This window comes from Mustelus asterias, chromosome 20 (genome assembly GCF_964213995.1).
Source record: "Mustelus asterias chromosome 20, sMusAst1.hap1.1, whole genome shotgun sequence".
Classification (NCBI taxonomy): Eukaryota; Metazoa; Chordata; class Chondrichthyes; order Carcharhiniformes; family Triakidae; genus Mustelus; species Mustelus asterias.
Window position 1 is genome coordinate 71989034 of NC_135820.1, and position 18961 is coordinate 72007994.

General features: G+C 45.4%; 1 protein-coding gene and 2 pseudogenes across 2 annotated transcripts in view; 2 read left to right on the forward strand and 1 right to left on the reverse strand.

Annotated features, from left to right (window-relative positions):
• The first annotated feature begins 2114 nt into the window (after nucleotides 1-2114).
• Nucleotides 2115-18961, forward strand: part of pigu (phosphatidylinositol glycan anchor biosynthesis, class U) — a 33431-nt gene continuing 16584 nt past the window's right edge. Inside the window, exons 1-7 of one of the 2 annotated variants that reach the window (XM_078236787.1) lie at nucleotides 2115-2372; nucleotides 7413-7477; nucleotides 8295-8354; nucleotides 8445-8507; nucleotides 12552-12661; nucleotides 16612-16712; nucleotides 17720-17817. In XM_078236787.1, coding sequence (XP_078092913.1) covers nucleotides 2243-2372; nucleotides 7413-7477; nucleotides 8295-8354; nucleotides 8445-8507; nucleotides 12552-12661; nucleotides 16612-16712; nucleotides 17720-17817 — 627 coding nt within the window. In that variant the 5' untranslated portion in view covers nucleotides 2115-2242. Of the gene's footprint in view, nucleotides 2373-7412; nucleotides 7478-8294; nucleotides 8355-8444; nucleotides 8508-12551; nucleotides 12662-16611; nucleotides 16713-17719; nucleotides 17818-18961 lie in introns of those variants that run through there. The other variant, XM_078236788.1, reaches the window with a different exon arrangement.
• On the reverse strand, nucleotides 12912-13007 carry LOC144508787 (U6atac minor spliceosomal RNA; annotated as a pseudogene).
• Nucleotides 13005-13123, forward strand: LOC144508784 (U6atac minor spliceosomal RNA; annotated as a pseudogene).

Sequence of the window (18961 nt, forward strand, 5' to 3'; positions counted from 1 at the left end):
ACTGTGAAAATCCCCTAGTCGCCACGCTCTGGCACCTGTTCGGGTACATTGAGGGAGAATTTAGCATGGCCAATTCACCTAACAAGCACATCTTTGGACTGTGGGAGGAAACCGGAGCAAACCCACGCAGACATGGGGAGAACGTGCAAACTCCACACAAACAGTGACCCAAGCTGGGAATCGAACCCTGGTCCCTGGCGCTGTGAGGCAGCAGTGCCAACCACTGTGCCACCGTGAAGGTGTTAGATTCGATCATCAAGGAAATTATAGCTGGGCACTTAGGAAAACTCAAGGTAATCGGGAAGAGTCAGCGTGGTTTTGTGAAAGGGAGATCATGTTTAACCAATTTATTGGAGTTCTTTGAAAGATTAACATGTGCAGTGAATAAAGGGGAGCCTGTATTTGGAAGCCTCCTTTGGAACATTGTGAGCAGTTTTGGGCCCCATACCTAAGGAAGGATGTGCTGGCCTTGGAAAGGGTCCAGAGGAGGTTCACAAGAATGATCCCAGGAATGAAGGGTTTGTCATATGAGGAGCGGTTGAGGAGTCTGGGTCTATACTCGATGGAGTTTAGAAGGATGAGGGGGGACCTAATTGAAACTTACAGAATACTGAGAGGCCTGGATAGAATGGACGTGGAAAGGATGTTCCACTAGTCGGAGAGACTAGAACTTTAGGGCACAACCTCAGAGTGAAGAGACACTCCTTTAAAACTGAGATTAGGAGGAATTTCTTCAGAGGGTGGTGAATCTGTGGAACTCATTGCCACAGAGGGCTGTGGAAACCAGGTCAATGAGTGTCTTTAAGACAGAGATAGATAGTTCTTGATTCATAAGGAGATCAAGAGTTACGGGGAGAAGACAGGAGAATGGGGATGAGAATCCTATCAGCCATGATTGAATGATGGAGCAGACTTGATGGCCTGAATGGCCTAATTCTGCTTCTATATCTTATGGTCTGTTGCTGTGCTGTACTTGGATTTCCAGAAAATATTTGATAAGGTTACACATCAAAGATTATTGCAGAAAATAAAAACTCATGATGTCGAGGGTAACATTTTAGCCTGGATAGAAAACTGGCTGGGTGGCAGGAAACAGTGAGTATGCATAAATGGATCTTTTTCTCATTGGGAGGATGTGCCTTGTGGAGTCCCGCAGGGATCTGTGCTGAGGCCTCAACGTTTTATAATTTACATCAACAACTTAGATGAGGGGAGGGAAGGCATGGTAGCTAAATTTGCAGACGATACAAAGATAGGTAGGAAAGTATGTTGTGGAGTGGACATAAGGTTGCAGATGGATATAATTAGGCTGAGTCAGTGGACATGAAAGGCAGATGGAGTATAATGTGCAAAAATGTGAGGCTGTTCAGTTTGGGAGGAAGAATAAAAAGCCAAGTACAACTGCTGCCTCACAGCATCAGGACCCGGGTTCAATTCCGGCCTCGGGTCACTTCTGTGCAGAGTTTACACGTTCTCCCCGTACCTGCATGGATTTCCTCCGGGTGCTCCGGTTTCCTCCCACAGTCTGAAGACGCGCTGGTTAGGGTGCATTGGCCGTGCTAAATTCTCCCTCAGTGTACCCGAGTGTGGCGACTCGGGGATTTTCACAGTAACTTCATTGCAGTGTTAATGTAAAGTCCAACAGGTTTATTTGGAATCACAAGCTTTCTGAGCGCTGCTCCTTCATCAGGTGACACTCAGAAAGAGCGCTCCGAAAGTTTGTGATTCCTAAATAAACCTGTTGGACTTTAACCTGGTGCTGTGAGACTTCTTACTGTGCCCAGCCCAGTCCAACGCCGGCATCTCCACATCGTGTCAATGTAAGCCTACTTGTGACACCAATGAATGAACTTTAAGCTTAAGAAATGGAACTAATACCAATGAGATCACAATTATTGATCGTGTAATTCAACTGTGCTTTCGCAATTCGCTGCAAAGGCGAACTGTTGTGTTGTTAACTCGGGACATAACCGGTTTCCCCAACTTCTCCCCCACCCAACAAGACATCTGCTCCAACTCTGAGGTTTCGCGTTTTGTGCGCTGGGTGTGCGGGCCGCTCGCGGCCACCGTGCCGAGCGCCGCGCGGTGCCTCACGGTCCTTGTAGTCCAGGCGGGTGACGCTGAGCCTGGGACCGGGACCACAGCTCCCGAGGTGGCCCGCGCGGCGCGTCGACGTCACATCCGCCTCCCTGGTCCCGCCTCCCTCCCCCCCCCCCCCAGCGCCAGGCTGGTGGTTGGGACAATGGCCGCCTCCTTGGTGTTGGTGCTGATTTTGGCGGTGACGGTCAGGGCTGTGCTGTTCCGCTCCTCGTTGGCGGAGTTTATTTCGGAGCGGGTGGAGGTGGTGTCGCCTCTCAGTTCTTGGAAGCGAGGTATTTATATATTTCCTTGCTCACTAACCCGCCCCTCCCCCTCCTCCCTCCCAGTGCTGCTGCCTCCACTCAGCATGGATGGGCTGAGGGACTCTCTGACTGTCAGTTCATACTGGGGGGGGAGGGGGGCGGTGCACATTAAACCTCAAAACACCCCCCCCCTCCCCCCAATTCATGGGCAACAGCATTTATCATTTCATATCTTTAATGTCCAACAAATGTTAACACCCATAGGAAGGTTGTTGCAGGTTACAGAGGGACATTAGATAAGCTGCAGAGCTGGGCTGAGAGGCGGCAAATGGAGTTCAATGCGGAAAAGTGTGAGGTGATTCACTTTGGAAGGAGTAACAGGATTACAGAGTACTGGGCTCATGGTAAGACGACTTGGTAGTGTGGATGAACCGAGATATCTCGGTGTCCATGTGCATAGATCCCTGAAAGTTGGCACCCAGGTTGATAGGGCTGTTTAAGAAGGCGTACGGGGTGTTAGCTTTTATTGGTAGAGGGATTGAGTTTCGGAGCCATGAGGCCATGTTGCAGCTGTACAAAATTCTGGTGCGGCCGCACTTGGAGTATTGCGTACAGTTCTGGTCGCCGCATTACAGGAAGGATGTGGAAGCATTGGGAAGGGTGCAGAGGAGATTTACCAGGATGTTGCCTGGTATGGTGGGAAGGTCTTATGAGGAAAAGCTGAGGGACTTGAGGCTGTTTTCGTTAGGGAGAACAAGGTTAAGAGGTGACTTAATAGAGGCATACAAGATGATCAGAGGATTAGATAGGGTGGACAGTGAGAGCCTTTTTCCTCGGATGATGATGGCTAGCACGAGGGGACATAGCTTTAAATTGAGGGGTGATAGATATAGGACAGATGTCAGAGGTAGGTTCTTCACTCAGAGAGTAGTAAGGGCATGGAATGCCCTGCCTGCAGCAGTAGTGCACTCGCCAACATTAAGGGCATTTAAATGGTCATTGGATAAACATATGGATGATATTGGAATAGTGTAGGTTAGGTGGGCTTTAGATTGGTTTCACAGGTCGGCGCAACATCGAAGGCCGAAGGGCCTGTACTGCGCTGTAATGTTCTATGTTCTACGTTCTATGTTCATTTACCTCCATTCCATTGTCTTGGCTAGGATTCCAGTCAAGTAGGAGAGTCAAGATTTGCTGCTCCAAGTCTTGCATTTCAATAGTTCCTCATCACACCTTTCTACAGCCTCAACAGCTGGCTGTGAAATGTAGTACAGAAAATGCTGGAAAATCTCAGCAGGGGATTTTGGAGAGAGAATAGAGCCAACGGATGTTGTCATCCAGACTCGCAACATTAGCTCTCCACGGATGCTGTCAGGCCAGCTGAGATTTTCCGCAGTTTCTGTCTCAGGTTCCAGCATCCGCAGTATTTTGCTTTTATCTGAGATGTGCAGGCAAGTGCTGCAGCTTGCAAGATTTCATGGGCAAGCAATGAGACAGACGTCTGGCCAAGTTGACCAATTTGTTGCGTTAACATTTCATTGAATCCCTACAGTGCAGAAGGAGACCATTTGGCCCACCGGGTCTGCATCGACTCTCCGACAGGACATCCCATCCAGGCCCTCTCCTGTAACCTCATGTGTTTACCCCATTAAAGTTTTAAAGTTTATTTATTAGTGTCAGAAGTTGGTCTACATTAACACTGCAATGATGTTACTGTGAAAATCCCCACTAATTACCCATGGGTATTTTACCCCACTAATCCCCCTAACTTGCACATCTTGGGATGCTAAAGGGCAATTTAACATGACCAATCCATTTAACTTACATATCTTTAGAGTGTGGGAGGAAACCGGCTCAGCCGGAGGAAACCCACGTAGACACGGGGGGAATATACAAACTCCACGCTGACAGCCACCCAAGGCCGGAATTGAACCCAGGCCCCTGGTGCTATGAGGCAGCTGTGCTAACCACCATGCCACCCATATTTGTATTTTGTAGCGCCTTTCACAACCTAAGGGCAGCCCAAGGTGTTTTCCTGCCAGTAAAGCACACTTTTGGTGCTGTACTCTTTTAAAAAATGCAGAAGTCAGTTTGTACATAGTGAGCTCCCACAAACGGTAACTTGGTGTTGATTGTGGGATAAATATTGGCCAGAATACCAGAGAAAACCTGCCAGCTCTTCAAAAGAAAACATGGAATCCTTTACATGCACCTGAGAGAGCAGACTGGCTTCAGTTTAACATCCCAATTGATAGACAGCAACTCTGACAATGCAGCACCCCCTCAGCACTACAGCGGATTGTCTGTCTGCAGTTTTCTGCCGTAATGAGTCCTTAGCTTTCTGACTCGGACGTGAGATTTATTGGTGAGAATATCTGACAAAGCACAGGATCAGGCAAAGCATTTTACATTTCTTATGGAGCACAACTCTGCTATTGCACTACTCCCCAAGTGCTGTAGTAGACTGATAGCCTGGATTATGTGCTTCGTTTTTATATTGTGTGTTGCTGTGACCAGACCCAGAGACTTGTCAGCCCGCAGCTCCATCAGTTTGCTCAGTACCACTTCCCCAGTGATTGAAATTACACCGAGTTCCTCTCTCCCTTCCACCTCCTGATTTACGGCTATTACTGGAATGTTTTGTGTATCATCTGCAGTGAGACAGAAGCAAAATATTTGTTCATTTGACCCACCATTTCCTTATTATTTACAATTAACTCCGCATTGTCATAGAAATCATAGAAACCCTACAGTGCAGAAGGAGGCCATTCGGTCCATCGAGTCTGCACCAACCACAATCCCACCCAGGCCCTATCCCCACATATTTACCCGCTAATCCCTCTAACCGACACATCTCAGGACTCTAAGGGGCAATTTCTAACCTGGCCAATCAACCTAACCCATAGTATTGTCACTCTGTAGAGAACCAACACTCATTTTCCTTACTCCTTTCCTTTTTGAAGTACATGCAGATGCTCTTCCTATCCATTTTAACTTACCCTTCTACCCTAATTTAAGAACATAAGAAATAGGAGCAGGAGTAGGCCATCTAGCCCCTCGAGCCTGCCCCGCCATTCAATAAGATCATGGCTGATCTGAAGTGGATCAGTTCCACTTACCCGCCTGATCCCTATAACCCCTAATTCTCTTACCGACCAGGAATCCATCTATCCGTGATTTAAACATGTTCAACGAAGTAGCCTCCACCACTTCAGTGGGCAGAGAATTCCAGAGATTATACCCTAATTTATTTCTTTTTTAATTGATTCATGGGATGTGGGTGTCGCAGACTGGGTCCAACATTTGTCACCCATCTTTAATTGCCCTTGAGAAGGTGGTGGTGAGCTGTCGTCTTGAACCACTGGAGTCCATGTGGTGGACAGGGTTTGGAGGGTCAGTAAATGAAGTTGCTCGCTGCAGGATGCCATGCCTCTGACCTGTCCTTGTGGGCACGTGGCCATGAGTTAACGGCCCTGTTGATCGCAGGCACAAATCCCATAAGAGGCGCTAAATCTAATGAGCGGTCAAAACCGGGATTTGTGCTGACGCCATCTCAGTTTGAGATTTACCCAGCCCCGCGCTGGTGATATGATCAGGTATTGTCACTGTGATTTGGGTGAAATCTTTTGTTTTGCCCCCTCCGACCCCTGTTTGTGGAAGATAACTGGGTACTAAAAGTCAAATTTCAAACTTAATTTGGGTAATTAACATGTTGTTACAAGATGCCGTCTTTAGTCGAATATGGAATTTTTCTTTGGTAATCGGTGATAAACACCAAATTTCAGATTGGTGAGCAAAGTGGGGGTAACACGGTGGCACAGTGGTTAGCACTGCTGCCTCACAGCGTCAGGGACCTGGGTTCAATGCCAGGCTTGGGTTACTATCTGTGCGGAGTTTGCGCATTCTTCCTGTGTCTGCGTGGGTTTCCTCCGGGCACTCCGGTTTCCTCCCACAGTCCGAAAGACATGTGGGTTAGGTGAATTGGCCATCATAAATTCTCCCTCAATGTACCCGAACAGGGGCCGGAGTGTGGTGACTAGGGGATTTGCACAGTAACTTCACTGCAGTGATAATGTAAGTCTACTTGTGACTAGTAAATAAACTTTTACTTTTAGCAAGCCCTGCAAATCCATCTGAGAGTTTCCAACAAATATTCATTAAACTAGACTGTTCATCAGATTCAGAATTTATGTTCCTCATCGATTTTTAAAGATCAGATTAAGGGAGCTTACACAAAGTTTCTTCTGATTGACAAAATAACAAGGGCAGAAAAAAACTATTCTTTTGTGATCTGACTGCATAGGTGATATTGGGATTTACAGCACAGTTCAGTACAGACTTTCAAAATGATAGCCCCCTCCCAAGAAGTCCAGGAGAACCATGAAGATTGGAGGTTGTTCCAGAGATTGGGAATATCAGTGGCAGGGGGATGGGAACCTGAGATACAAGAGAAGGAAACAAAAGCAAGACAGAAAAGTAGAAAGCAAAATTGGAAGTCAGAGGAAACCAGCTAGCAGCAAATGGAACCACAGCACAAAAACTGGGATAAAAATGTTTAAAAGACGTGTCTAAAGGCGTTGTATCTGACTGCATGGAGCATTTACAATAGGATAGATGAATTAACTGTGCAAATTGATATAAACGGGTATGATCTGATGGTGATTACAGAGACTTGGCGGCATCATAGTTGGGGCAATGCTGGAGTATTAGAGTGCAACCTCGCCAAGGCTTTGAAATCTTTCCTGAAGTTGAATTTTAAAAAGATTGGCATATAAGCTGCACTCCCTTTCCAGCTAGTATTTTGCATTTGCTTTGAGCAGGGCTGTCAGCTGAAACCTAGCTCGATTACCTCCGCTTTCCTGATCTCTGCGTGCGACTAAAACACCGCTTCTCCTGATCCAGAGTCATGCGCTTCGACGGGAAGTTCTGAATATGTCGGAACAGAGCAAAACCTCCCAGAAAGTTCTAATGAACATTTCTGAGGACATCTCCTCAAAAATGTTTCCTGCTCTAGTTTTGTATTTTAAGGCTTGTTTAATTACCGTAATGTTTGTTTCCTTTTTGTTTTAGTTGTGGAAGGGCTTTCTTTGCTGGATCTAGGAGTGTCCCCATATTCTGGAAATGTGTTCCATGAAGTAAGTACAATACTGTCAGCTGCGTATTTCTGCTCACCCTGGATAATGGTATGACACAGGGTTCAGCATGAATCTATTGATGGTGAAACCAGTAGCGAGGAGTGTAGCAGTACAGTACACTCGTGAATGTGTTCTGATGTTCCAGTGCGTGCATTACAATATATTGTCCCTTGTGCAAGCTTTCTCTAATTTTTAGTAAAACTGTGTGTACATATTGCATTGGAAAGTCAGTTTTTAGTGTTCAGTTTCAGTGTTGCAGGGTCTTTACTGACGACCAAAGAAAGACTTGCATTTATATAGTGCTTTTCATGACCTCAGGAGGTCCAAAAGTGTTTTTTTTTCAAGTTAAGTCCTTTTCAAGTGTAGTCACAGTTGTAGGAAGCATAACAGCCAATTTGCACACAGCAAGCTCCGACAAACAGTAACATGGTAATGACCAGGTGACCTGAATGTCCAAGACACTGGGTAACTCCCCAGCTACCCTTTGACTAGTGCTGCAGGATCTTTTACATCCACTTGACCATGAGATATAGGAGCAAAAGTCGGCCATTCAGCCCATTGGGTCTGCTCTGCCGTTTAATGAAAGGCAGCCGGGGCCTCGATTTTAATGTCTCGTCAAAAAGACAGCACATCTGGCAGTGCAGCACTTCTTGAGTACTGCCTACACTATGTACACAGGTATTTGAAGTGGGACTTGAACCCCAACATTCTGACTCGGGCGGAAGTGCTGCCTTATTGTGCTCTCACTGCTGCATTCTGGTTACTTGCTGAAAATCCATCTTGCAAATATTAAGTCACGCTTTGTTTTATTTTACAGACACCTCTTATTTTATACCTCTTTCATTTCCTTATTGATTATGCAGAGTTTGTCTTTATGGTAAGTAATATGATTGAAAGCGACTTGCTTACATCCCTTTTAAATGCTTCCGTGTGGCTTTCTGACACTGGATGAATTTTGCTTCCACAGGCAGTGGACGTTATAACTGCAGTTGCACTGTACATTGTCGCTGAAGATTTCAACAAAGTTGTGGTAAGGAGATTGTAATTAACATGCAGCATTGTAATGGTGCAAGTCTGTCATGTTGACAGCCCAGTATCACTCGTTTTGCTCATAGATAGATGGGTCTCTTTGGAGACCATTCGTGGCTGTTGCATACATTTCTCCACAGGAGAAATCTTCCAAAATCACGTGGTAGTATACATAGAAACATAGAAAAACTATGGAGGTTGCAAGTTCTCCCCGTGTCGACATTGGTTTCCTCTGAGTGCTCGGGTTTCCTCCCACACTCCAAAGATGTGCAGGTAGGGTTGATTGACCATGCCAGATTGCCCCTTAATGTCAGGGAGATTGGCACGGTAAATGTGTGGGGTTACAGGGATAGGACCTGGGTGGTATTGTGGTTGGTGCAGGCTCGATGGGCCAAATGGCCTCCTTCTGCTCTGTAGCGATTCTGCATTTTTTTGTATTTTTGGTAAATGAGCTGTTAATAGATTATAGTGCCAACATGTACAAATTTAGCAATTTCTGTCTTCAGTTTCTAAGATTGCTGATTCACGCAGGAGCCTTTTCGGGCAAATTAGTGATGTGTTATAGCAGGAGATTGTCCCACAGTCAGGAGTGAGAATGAGTACTGGAATACACAAGTCAATTTTGCGAATTGATAGTACTTATGTAACCAGATTTATTTTCTTGTCAGAGGGATTTGAAAGCAATTTGCATATCTGTCAAACAGATGTAAAAATCTTGACTTCCCAGTGGTTTGCTGCATTAAATTCAATATGCAGCATGCCATTAAAGTTAGACAGATCGGTAAACTCCCAGGCCTTTGCTGGTTTCGTCTGGGGATGGTGAGCTGGGCGAGACAGAGGAGGGGCCAAAAGAGGTGGGGGAGTAGCAGTATTAGTTGGGAGAGCATATTACAGCGGTGCAGAGGGAGGACAATTCAGAGGGGTCGTGTAACGAGTCACTCTGGGTGGAGCTTAGAAACAGGAAGGGCGCAGTCACTATGTTGGGGGTGTACTACAGGCCCCCCAACAGCCCAAGGGAAGTGGAAGAACGGATATGTCAGGAGATACTGGATAGGTGCAGGAAAAATAGGGTTGTTGTAGTGGGAGACTTCAATTTCCCTGGTATAGACTGGAAATCGCTGAGAGCTGGGACTCTGAATGGGGAGGAATTTGTAAAATGCGTACAGGAGGGTTCTTTGGAACAATATGTAGATAGCCCGACTAGAGAGGGGGCTATACTGGACCTAGTACTGGGGAATGAGCCCGGTCAGGTCTTCAAAGTTTCGGTAGGGGAACATGTGGCAAATAGTGACCACAATTCTGTTAGCTTTAGGACAGCGATGGAAAAGGATGAGTGGTGTCCCAAGGGTAAGGTGTTGGATTGGGGGAAGGCTAACTTTAGTGGGATTAGGCAGAAATTGGCAGCTCTTGATTGGGAGAGGCTGTTTGAGGGTAAATCCACATCTGGCATGTGGGAGTCTTTTAAGGAACAGTTGTTAGGGCTACAGGACAGGCATGTGCCTGTAAAAAAGAAGGATAGGAAGGGTAGGATTCGAGAACCGTGGATAACCAGGGAAATTGAGGGACTGGTCAAAAAGAAAAGAGAGGCGTATGTTAGGTCCAGGCAGCTAAAAACGGAGGGAGCTCTGGAGGAGTACAAAGAAAGTAGGAAAGAACTCAAACGGGGAATTAGAAGGGCAAAAAGGGATCACGAAATGTCCTTGGCAGACAGGATTAAGGAGAATCCCAAGGCATTTTATTCATACGTTAGGAACAAAAGGGTTGTCAGGGAAAAAATCGGACCTCTCAGGGACAAAAGTGGGGAATTATGCTTGGAGCCCAAAGAAGTAGGGGAAATCCTAAATGAATACTTTGCACCGGTATTCACAAAGGAGAGGGATGTGTTGACTGGGAGTGTCTCGGAGGGGAGTGTTGAACCGTTGGAGAAAATCTCCATTACAAGGGAGGAAGTGTTAGGTTTGTTAGAGAATATAAAGACTGACAAATCCCCAGGGCCTGATGGAATCTATCCAAGGCTGCTCAGGGAGACGAGAGATGAAATCGCTGGGCCTCTGACGCAAATCTTTGTCTCGTCACTGGACACAGGTGAGGTTCCAGAGGATTGGAGGACAGCTAATGTGGTCCCGTTATTTAAGAAGGGTAGGAAGGATAACCCGGGTAATTATAGGCCGGTGAGCTTGATGTCCGTGGTGGGGAAGTTGTTGGAGAAGATTCTTAGAGATAGGATGTATGCGCATTTAGAAAGGAATAACCTCATTAACGATAGTCAGCATGGTTTTGTGAGAGGGAGGTCATGCCTCACTAACCTGGTGGAGTTTTGTGAAGAAGTGACCAGAATGGTTGACGAGGGAAGGGCCGTGGATGTCGTCTATATGGACTTTAGTAAAGAGTTTGACAAAGTCCCTCATGGTAGGCTGGTGCAAAAGGTTGGATCTCATGGGATAAAGGGGGAGGTGGCTAGATGGGTGGAGAACTGGCTTGGTCACAGAAGACAGAGGGTGGTAGTGGAAGGGTCTTTTTCCGGCTGGAGGCCTGTGACTAGTGGTGTTCCGCAGGGCTCTGTATTGGGACCTCTGCTGTTTGTGATTTATATAAACGATCTGGAAGAAGGTGTAACTGGGGTGATCAGTAAGTTTGCGGACGACACAAAATTGGCAGGACTTGCAGATAGTGAAGAGCATTGTCAGAGGCTACAGAAGGATATAGATAGGCTGGAAATTTGGGCAAAGAAATGGCAGATGGAGTTCAATCCTGATAAATGCGAAGTGATGCATTTTGGTAGAAATAATGTAGGGAGGAGCTATACGATAAATGGCAGAACCATAAAGGGTGTAGATACGCAGAGAGACCTGGGTGTGCAAGTCCACAGATCTTTGAAGGTGACGTCACAGGTGGAGAAGGTGCTGAAGAAGGCATATGGCATGCTTGCCTTTATAGGACGGGGCATAGAGTATAAAAGTTGGGGTCTGATGTTGCAGATGTATAGAACGTTGGTTCGGCCGCATTTGGAATACTGCGTCCAGTTCTGGTCGCCACACTACCAGAAAGACGTGGAGGCTTTGGAGAGAGTACAGAGGAGGTTTACCAGGATGTTGCCTGGTATGGAGGGGCTTAGTTATGAGGAGAGATTGGGTAAACTGGGGTTGTTCTCCCTGGAAAGACGGAGGATGAGGGGAGACTTAATAGAGGTGTACAAAATTATGAAAGGCATAGATAGGGTGAACGGTGGGAAGCTTTTCCCCAAGTCGGTGGTGACGTTCACGAGGGGTCATAGGTTCAAGGTGAAGCGGGGGGAGGTTTAACACAGATATCAGAAGGACATATTTTACACAGAGGGTGGTGGGGGCCTGGAATGCGCTGCCAGGCAAGGTGGTGGAGGCGGACACACTGGGAACGTTTAAGACTTATCTAGATAGCCATATGAACGGAGTGGGAATGGAGGGATACAAAAGAATGGTCTAGTTTGGACCAGGGAGCGGCACGGGCTTGGAGGGCCTGTTCCTGTGCTGTATTGTTCTTTGTTCTTTGTACAACAAGAGGATTAGGAAGAAGAAATCTATCGGTTTCCCAACCACTATCTAATGACATTCTTCAAGAAATGAATGTGGATTTATATATTGAGTGAGAATGTCCACGGGCAGTGGACGTTCTAACTGCAGTTGCACTGTGATGCCCTGTCTGATCAGATAGCTTGGCAGTGCTTATGACCATGGTGCACTCATACACCGGATAGCCACTTTGTCAAGTTATCCGAGAGCTGTGGAACTCTCCTCCAGCATAAGTCTGTGCACCTTCGGGCAAAGAGGCAGGGAAACTGGGGAGGAAGAGAAGTGAAAATCCTTTTATTCTTTGTATTAGATGTGTTAATGTTACAGCATAATGTCTTAACTAATTAACAGCTGCACATTTCATAAGGGCAGCGAGAATATTTAGGGCTCACTGCTCAGGATAATAAATTAGAATTTAAAGGCAATCTGTATTAAATGTGCGGAACTGAATTGTAACTTGGCATTGCATTTTTTTCAATGTAATTTTTATTTCTTAGTTTAGAAAGCAGCGGATTGCTTATGAATTCCAGAAATATGCTCCCGATGTCATCACGCTGGTCAGGACTCCGAAAGAAATGTATCATATTCCTCTTAAGGTAGCACTGTTGTAAGTAAGAAAGCACGTTGCCATTATCAGTACTGTGATATCTGTGCTCGGGTATGGCCACAAGGATGGCCACGTAGCACAGTGAGTTTGTACAGCGTGACAAAGATTGGGAAGCACTCATGTTTTGACCTGGCTGACTCTGGCACCATGGGAATGATGTGGAGATGCCGGCGTTGGACTGGGGTGAACACAGTAAGAAGTTTAACAACACCAGGTTAAAGTCCAACAGGTTTATTTGGTAGCAAACACCATAAAAACGTGGTTAGATGCCACTAAGTAGATGGCAATGCCTTAACCATTTGTGTGTTGTAAGGCCACTCGGGCCCCTTCCATCCTTATCAAGGGGTTGTATGAAAGGAGAGAGGGTTAGCATTCCCCTTGATAAGGATGGAAGGGGCCCTTACAACACACAAATGGTTAAGGCATTGCCATCTACTTAGTGGCATCTAACCATGTTTTTATGGTGTTTGCTACCAAATAAACCTGTTGGACTTTAACCTGGTGTTGTTAAAACTCTTACCATGGGATTGTTACAGCACAGAAGGAGACCAGCAAGCCCTAATGCAAATTTACAACCCTTGGTCCGTGTAACCTTTTTCTTAAGACTTTGGGAGCTCATAATTAACTCTTGTTAGAAAAAGGCCTGCTATGCCAATGGTGGTCGTAGCATGACTAGACATGTGGACTGATGTAGTGAATGCATTTCAACATATCCTGTGTGTGTTACTGCATTCTTATGTGCAAGCGACTTGCAAAACTTAAACCGTGTGAGGTAAGAATGCACAGTGTTATTTTCCAGCTTTTGTATTACATATACATGCAAATAAAAATGCCCGTGACCTGGTTACTCCTTCAGCATTATTGCCAGCTGGAGAGATTTCTGAGCTGCAGTGAGTGGGTGTTGAAGCTATGAGTTGGACGCAAGGAGAGGATCTCCGAAATGAAGTGGAGGATGGGATAGTTTGACCCCTCCTAAGTGTTTCTTTAACATTTTTGGTAAATGAACTGGAACACATCGTACGCATCTTGATTTGAAACCACGTGTGTCAAGGACGTTTGAGTTGACTGTCCAAGGCGGGTGCCTATTGTGGGAAATCCGAGCGATCATTCCTCCAAGTGGAAGAGTTCTTGCACAACTACATGAAGGCAATAAGAAATAAAAGATAAAGGCGGCACGGTAGCACAGTGGTTAGCACTGCTGCTTCACAGCGCCAGGGTCCCGGGTTCGATTCCCGGCTCGGGTCACTGTCTGTGTGGAGTTTGCACATTCTCCTCGTGTCTGCGTGGGTTTCCTCCCACAGTCCAAAGATGTGCGGGTTAGGTTGATTGGCCAGGTTTAAAAAATTGCCCCTTAGAGTCCTGATGCATAGGTTAGAGGGATTAGCGGGTAAATATGTGGGGGTAGGGCCTGGGTGGGATTGTGGTCGGTGCGGACTCGATGGGCTGAATGGCCTCCTTCTGCACTGTAGGGTTTCTATAAAAAGAAATAAAGACACTATAGTCCCAGATGACCATAGGCTGCTCTGTCCTTTGAGGGGGAGAGCTGACAGGTGGTGATTTAACCTGAGGATCACCACACCTCAGGTGAGAGGCAAGGTTGAGAAGGCAGGACTCTTGAGTAACTTCAGCTGGTACAGGAATTGCACCCATGCTGTTGACGTCACCCTGCATCGCTTAACCAGCTGTCCAGCCGACACAGCCAAACTGATTCCCCCACAGTCCCAGAGACTGCTATCTCCTTTAGAGAGAGAGCTGACTGGTGGTGATTTAACCTGCGGGTTAAGGTTGAGGAGGCATGGGTCAAGATTGAGAAGGTGGGACCTTCATGAATAATCTCCGCCAATCTGGGAATTGAACCTGTGCTGTTGGCATTGCACTGCATCACAAAGCGGGGGGATCGGTTAGCTGGACAGAATGAGAAATACACCTCCGATATCTTAACATCCTTGAGAGTGATCTAAGATGTCATGGCAACGATTGCATGTAGACTTTGCTGGCCCGTTTGAGGGTTACATGCTCTTAGTCATAATTGATGCACACTTAAAGTGGCCAAAAGTTATTATGGGATCTACTACATCTGAACAAACCATTGAAAAACTTGATGACATTTTTGCAAGATTTGATAAACGGTTAGCAATACTGGTGTGCAGTTTACTTCACAGGAGTTTGAAGATTATCTCAGAGTAAACGGCATTCAGCCTATGAAATCAGCACCTTATCCATCAACCAATGGATTAGCCGAAAGATTCTTACGATCCTTGAAACATTCTTTAAAACCTTCAAGAGAGTAAGGTTTGTTATCGCGTAGTGTAAATTGCTTTTTGGCATCTTATCGAAGCATTACTCATGCGACTACCCAAAGTTCCCCTGCATTACTACTCAGAGAAAGTTGAGAACTACGTTTGATTTTGTTATTACCTCCAGAAACTTCAGAGAGAGTACGGCGTCAACACCAATCTCAAGTTGCTGGATGAGAAGTGCCATGGCATTTTAGATCACTCTCAAGGATGTTAAGTGCCATGGCACAGGTTCAATTCCCAGATTGGCAGAGATTATTCATGAAGGTCCCACCTTCTCAATCTTGTCCCATGCCTCCTCAACCTTAACCCTCAGGTTAAATCACCACCAGTCAGCTCTCTCTCTAAAGGAGATAGCAGTCTCTGGGACTGTGGAGGAATCAGTTTGGCTGTATCGGCTGGACAGCTGGTTAAGTGATGCAGGGTGACATCTCAAGTTGCTGGATGAGAAGTGAAGGCAAAACAACGCTCATTTCAACAAGGCGATCAAGTGTTGTTATGCATTCCATGGGTTCCAGCCATAATCTTAGCAAAAACAGGTCCAATTTATTACACGATTAAAATCAAAAATGAACTAGTTTGACAACGCCATGCTGATCAATTGTGGTCATCTCAAAATTAGTTCTCGGAACCATCTCCAGATGTACCAACTTCTTTAGTCCCTAGTGTTTTGAATACTACTACAGAAGACAAAGTTGAATCTGAGTCGCCTAGTGATTGTGTCTGCTACTATACCACAGAATTAGTTCTAAGAGAAGTGTCTACTGATGCTCCAAATCATACTTCTGGGGTCAAGGGCAGCCGAACTCCAAAATGTTGTATTTAACCGAAGAGGAGTAGATGTCCTCCTGATTGACTTTCTTATTGACTGTGTATCATGATTAATAATGCATAGTGCTGTGTCTAAAGTATTATTGAATCCTATGTATAACATCATAGTAATTTGCTCTTATGGCCACAGAAGTAGAGGGGGAGGGATATTATATATTTAAGTAGTTGCATGATTGTTTTAACCGCAGGTCACATGATTTGATGGTGATGTCACTGGGGTATTTTAGAGATTCCTGCATTTAGCTTCAGTTGGTTCTGTAGAGGCAAGAGCTCCTAGAATAAACCTGTGTGGGTTAATTTGAATCTATATGTGCATACCAATATTTTCGTTTGAAACCCACACCCCCTAACATAGTTAGGACATTACCAGACTTTAGTAGCATCAGATCTCCAGCAGCTGGTTAACAAAAGCCATTAATCGAATATGGTTCAAAATATATGTTTATTTTCCCTTAACTTTTGTTATCCGAAGCAATGCGATTGTTTTTTACGATATCCCAATTGACTGTAAGAAGCCCAGAAAATCAAAATCAAAAAGTAATTGAATTTTAATACATTCCGCATAAGCAAGGAACTTTCTGACACAACTTTATATTTCAAGATAATGTAGACTAGACTGATTTTAGATCAGCTATATATCAACCGAAGAACGAACAACTGTTAGTCACTGCTTAGTCAATAAGGATTCAGAAATTAAAATGTTCATGTCTTTGATTCTCATGTGTAAAAGCCACATAAAAACCTGATAAGATGTGATGCACTCTGTGCCTTGCAACCATTATGAAATGAGATGCATAAAGAGAGCTTTCTGTTCTGTTCCAGCTATCTTCTGAATCCATTCACTGTGCTTACCTGTGTGGCAAAATCTACCTGTGCCATCAACAATGCAATTATTGCAGTTTTTGTCTTGGCCACTGTGAAAGGTGAGGCTTACTTATTTCGTTGTTCCAAAACTCGTGGTGTGTTATGTCCATTTCATGTGCCGAGCATCAGTCTGTTTGGGGTGATTAATCTAGCACATGAGACTGTAGAATGAGCTTTGCCTGTTATTCTGCACATCCGCACAAGACAAATCGGAGATTGGGACCCGTGATGCACTCACTAAACACCTTAAGAAAGTGGAACCAGCTGGAATCCTGTTAAATAGTAAAATACTTTGTTGTAACCTTTGAGAGGAAGTTGCAGAGACAAAGGAAGAAGTCTCATTTGATTCTGTTTTAATTTGATGTAGAGAGAGATTTGTTTCAACTTACTCATGAAGAAGAGTGGCCCTCGTGGGAGGAAGGTAGATAAAGGCGCTAACCAGCATAGCACCAAGTTACATGGTGTAGAGTTCCAATTTCATTCCCTAGTCCCGACTACCGAAAGTTGTCACGACTACCGAAATTGATCTTCATGTTCATGTGTTTGGGATGGGCAGACCAACACTTGAGTACATCTGCTGGATGTGTCTGCTTGTGGACATCAGACCAAGTGGGATTGGGCTGAACGCTTGATGGCCTCCATGGTCACATATTTTGTCGGCACTTAAGAGTGAAGAATGGTCAATTGGGTGAGCTCCTAAAGGGCAGTCAGTACCCATGGGACTTGCCGCTTAGGATGAGGTAAGTGCTTTCAAGAGGAAAGGTGGAAAAACTGGCGTCAGAAAAATATTTGGAGATATTATAATATTGTACTTTGATATGAAATGTTCCACTACTGAAACTGAATTTGAAACACAAAATACTGCTCTTTGTAACAACTTGTGTGGATGTTGTTTTAGGTGCAGTCTTTTGTACAGGGTCCTTTGAAAGATTACATGCAAAACGCTGGCTTGTCTTTTGTCTTTGCATCTTATACATTATTCCTTAAGGCAACTTGCTAAAGATTGTCTATCATGTATAGTGCTCCTTGATTTGCATTGACATGTTTTCTGTTTGCCGATTTTCAGGAAGTGCCTTTATCAGTGCAGTATTTTTGGCTTTGGCCGCGTACCAATCCTTGTATCCTGTTGCACTGTTTGCCCCGGCGTTACTATACCTTGCACAGGTGATTATTTTTAATTACAGCATGGTTATTAAAGAAAGGAATTAAGGTTTTGACAAATCCTTTACGAAAGAATGATGTTCCCTCCCCCGGGTGGCGCAGTGAGTGACTGCACCATGGAGATCAGATAGTGATTTGATTTATTATTGTCACAGGTATTAGTATACAGTGAAAAGTATTGTTTCTTGCGCGCTATACAGACAAAGCATACTGTTCATAGAGAAGGAAGGGAGAGAGTACAGAATGTAGTGTTACAGTCATAGCTAGGGTGTAGAGAAAGATCAACTTAATGCGAGGTAGATCCATTCAAAAGTCTGACGGCAGCAGGGAAGAAGCTGTTCTTGAGTCGGTTGGTACGTGACCTCAGACTTTTGTTTCCCTTTTCCCCATCGGAAGAAGGTGGAAGAAAGAATGTCCGGGATGCATGGGGTCCTTAATTATGCTGGCTGCTTTCATAGAATCATAGAAACCCTACAGTGCAGAAAGAGGCCATTTGGCCCATCGAGTCTGCACCGACCACAATCCCACCCAGGCCCTACCCCCATATCCCTACATATTTACCCACTAATCCCTCTAACCTACACATCTCAGGACACTAAGGGGCAATTTTAGCACAGCCAATCAACCTAACCCGCACATCTTTGGACTGTGGGAGGAAACCGGAGCACCCGGAGGAAACCCACGCAGACACGAGGAGAATATGCAAACTCCACACAGACAGCGACCCAAGCCGGGAATCGAACCCAGGTCCCTGGAGCTGTGAAGCAGCAGTGCTAACCACTGTGCTACCGTGCCGAGGCAGCGGGAAGTGTAGACAGAGTCAATGGATGGGAGGCTGGTTTGCGTGATGGATTGGGCTTCATTCACGACCTTTTGTAGTTCCTTGCAGTCTTGGGCAGAGCAGGAGCCGTGCCAAGCTGTGATACAACCAGAAAGAATGCTTTCTATGGTGCATCTGTAAAAGTTGGTGAGCGTCGTAGCTGACATGCCAAATTTCCTTAGTCTTCTGAGAAAGTAGAGGAAAATGACAGGAAGGATGGTGGTCTGAACTGTGCTGAATTAGTCTAGGACAGGATCGGACCCAGGTGTTGTTGGTCAAAGAGCCTGCCAGGGCACATGCCTTACCGTGGAAAAGCTGTCAGCGTCT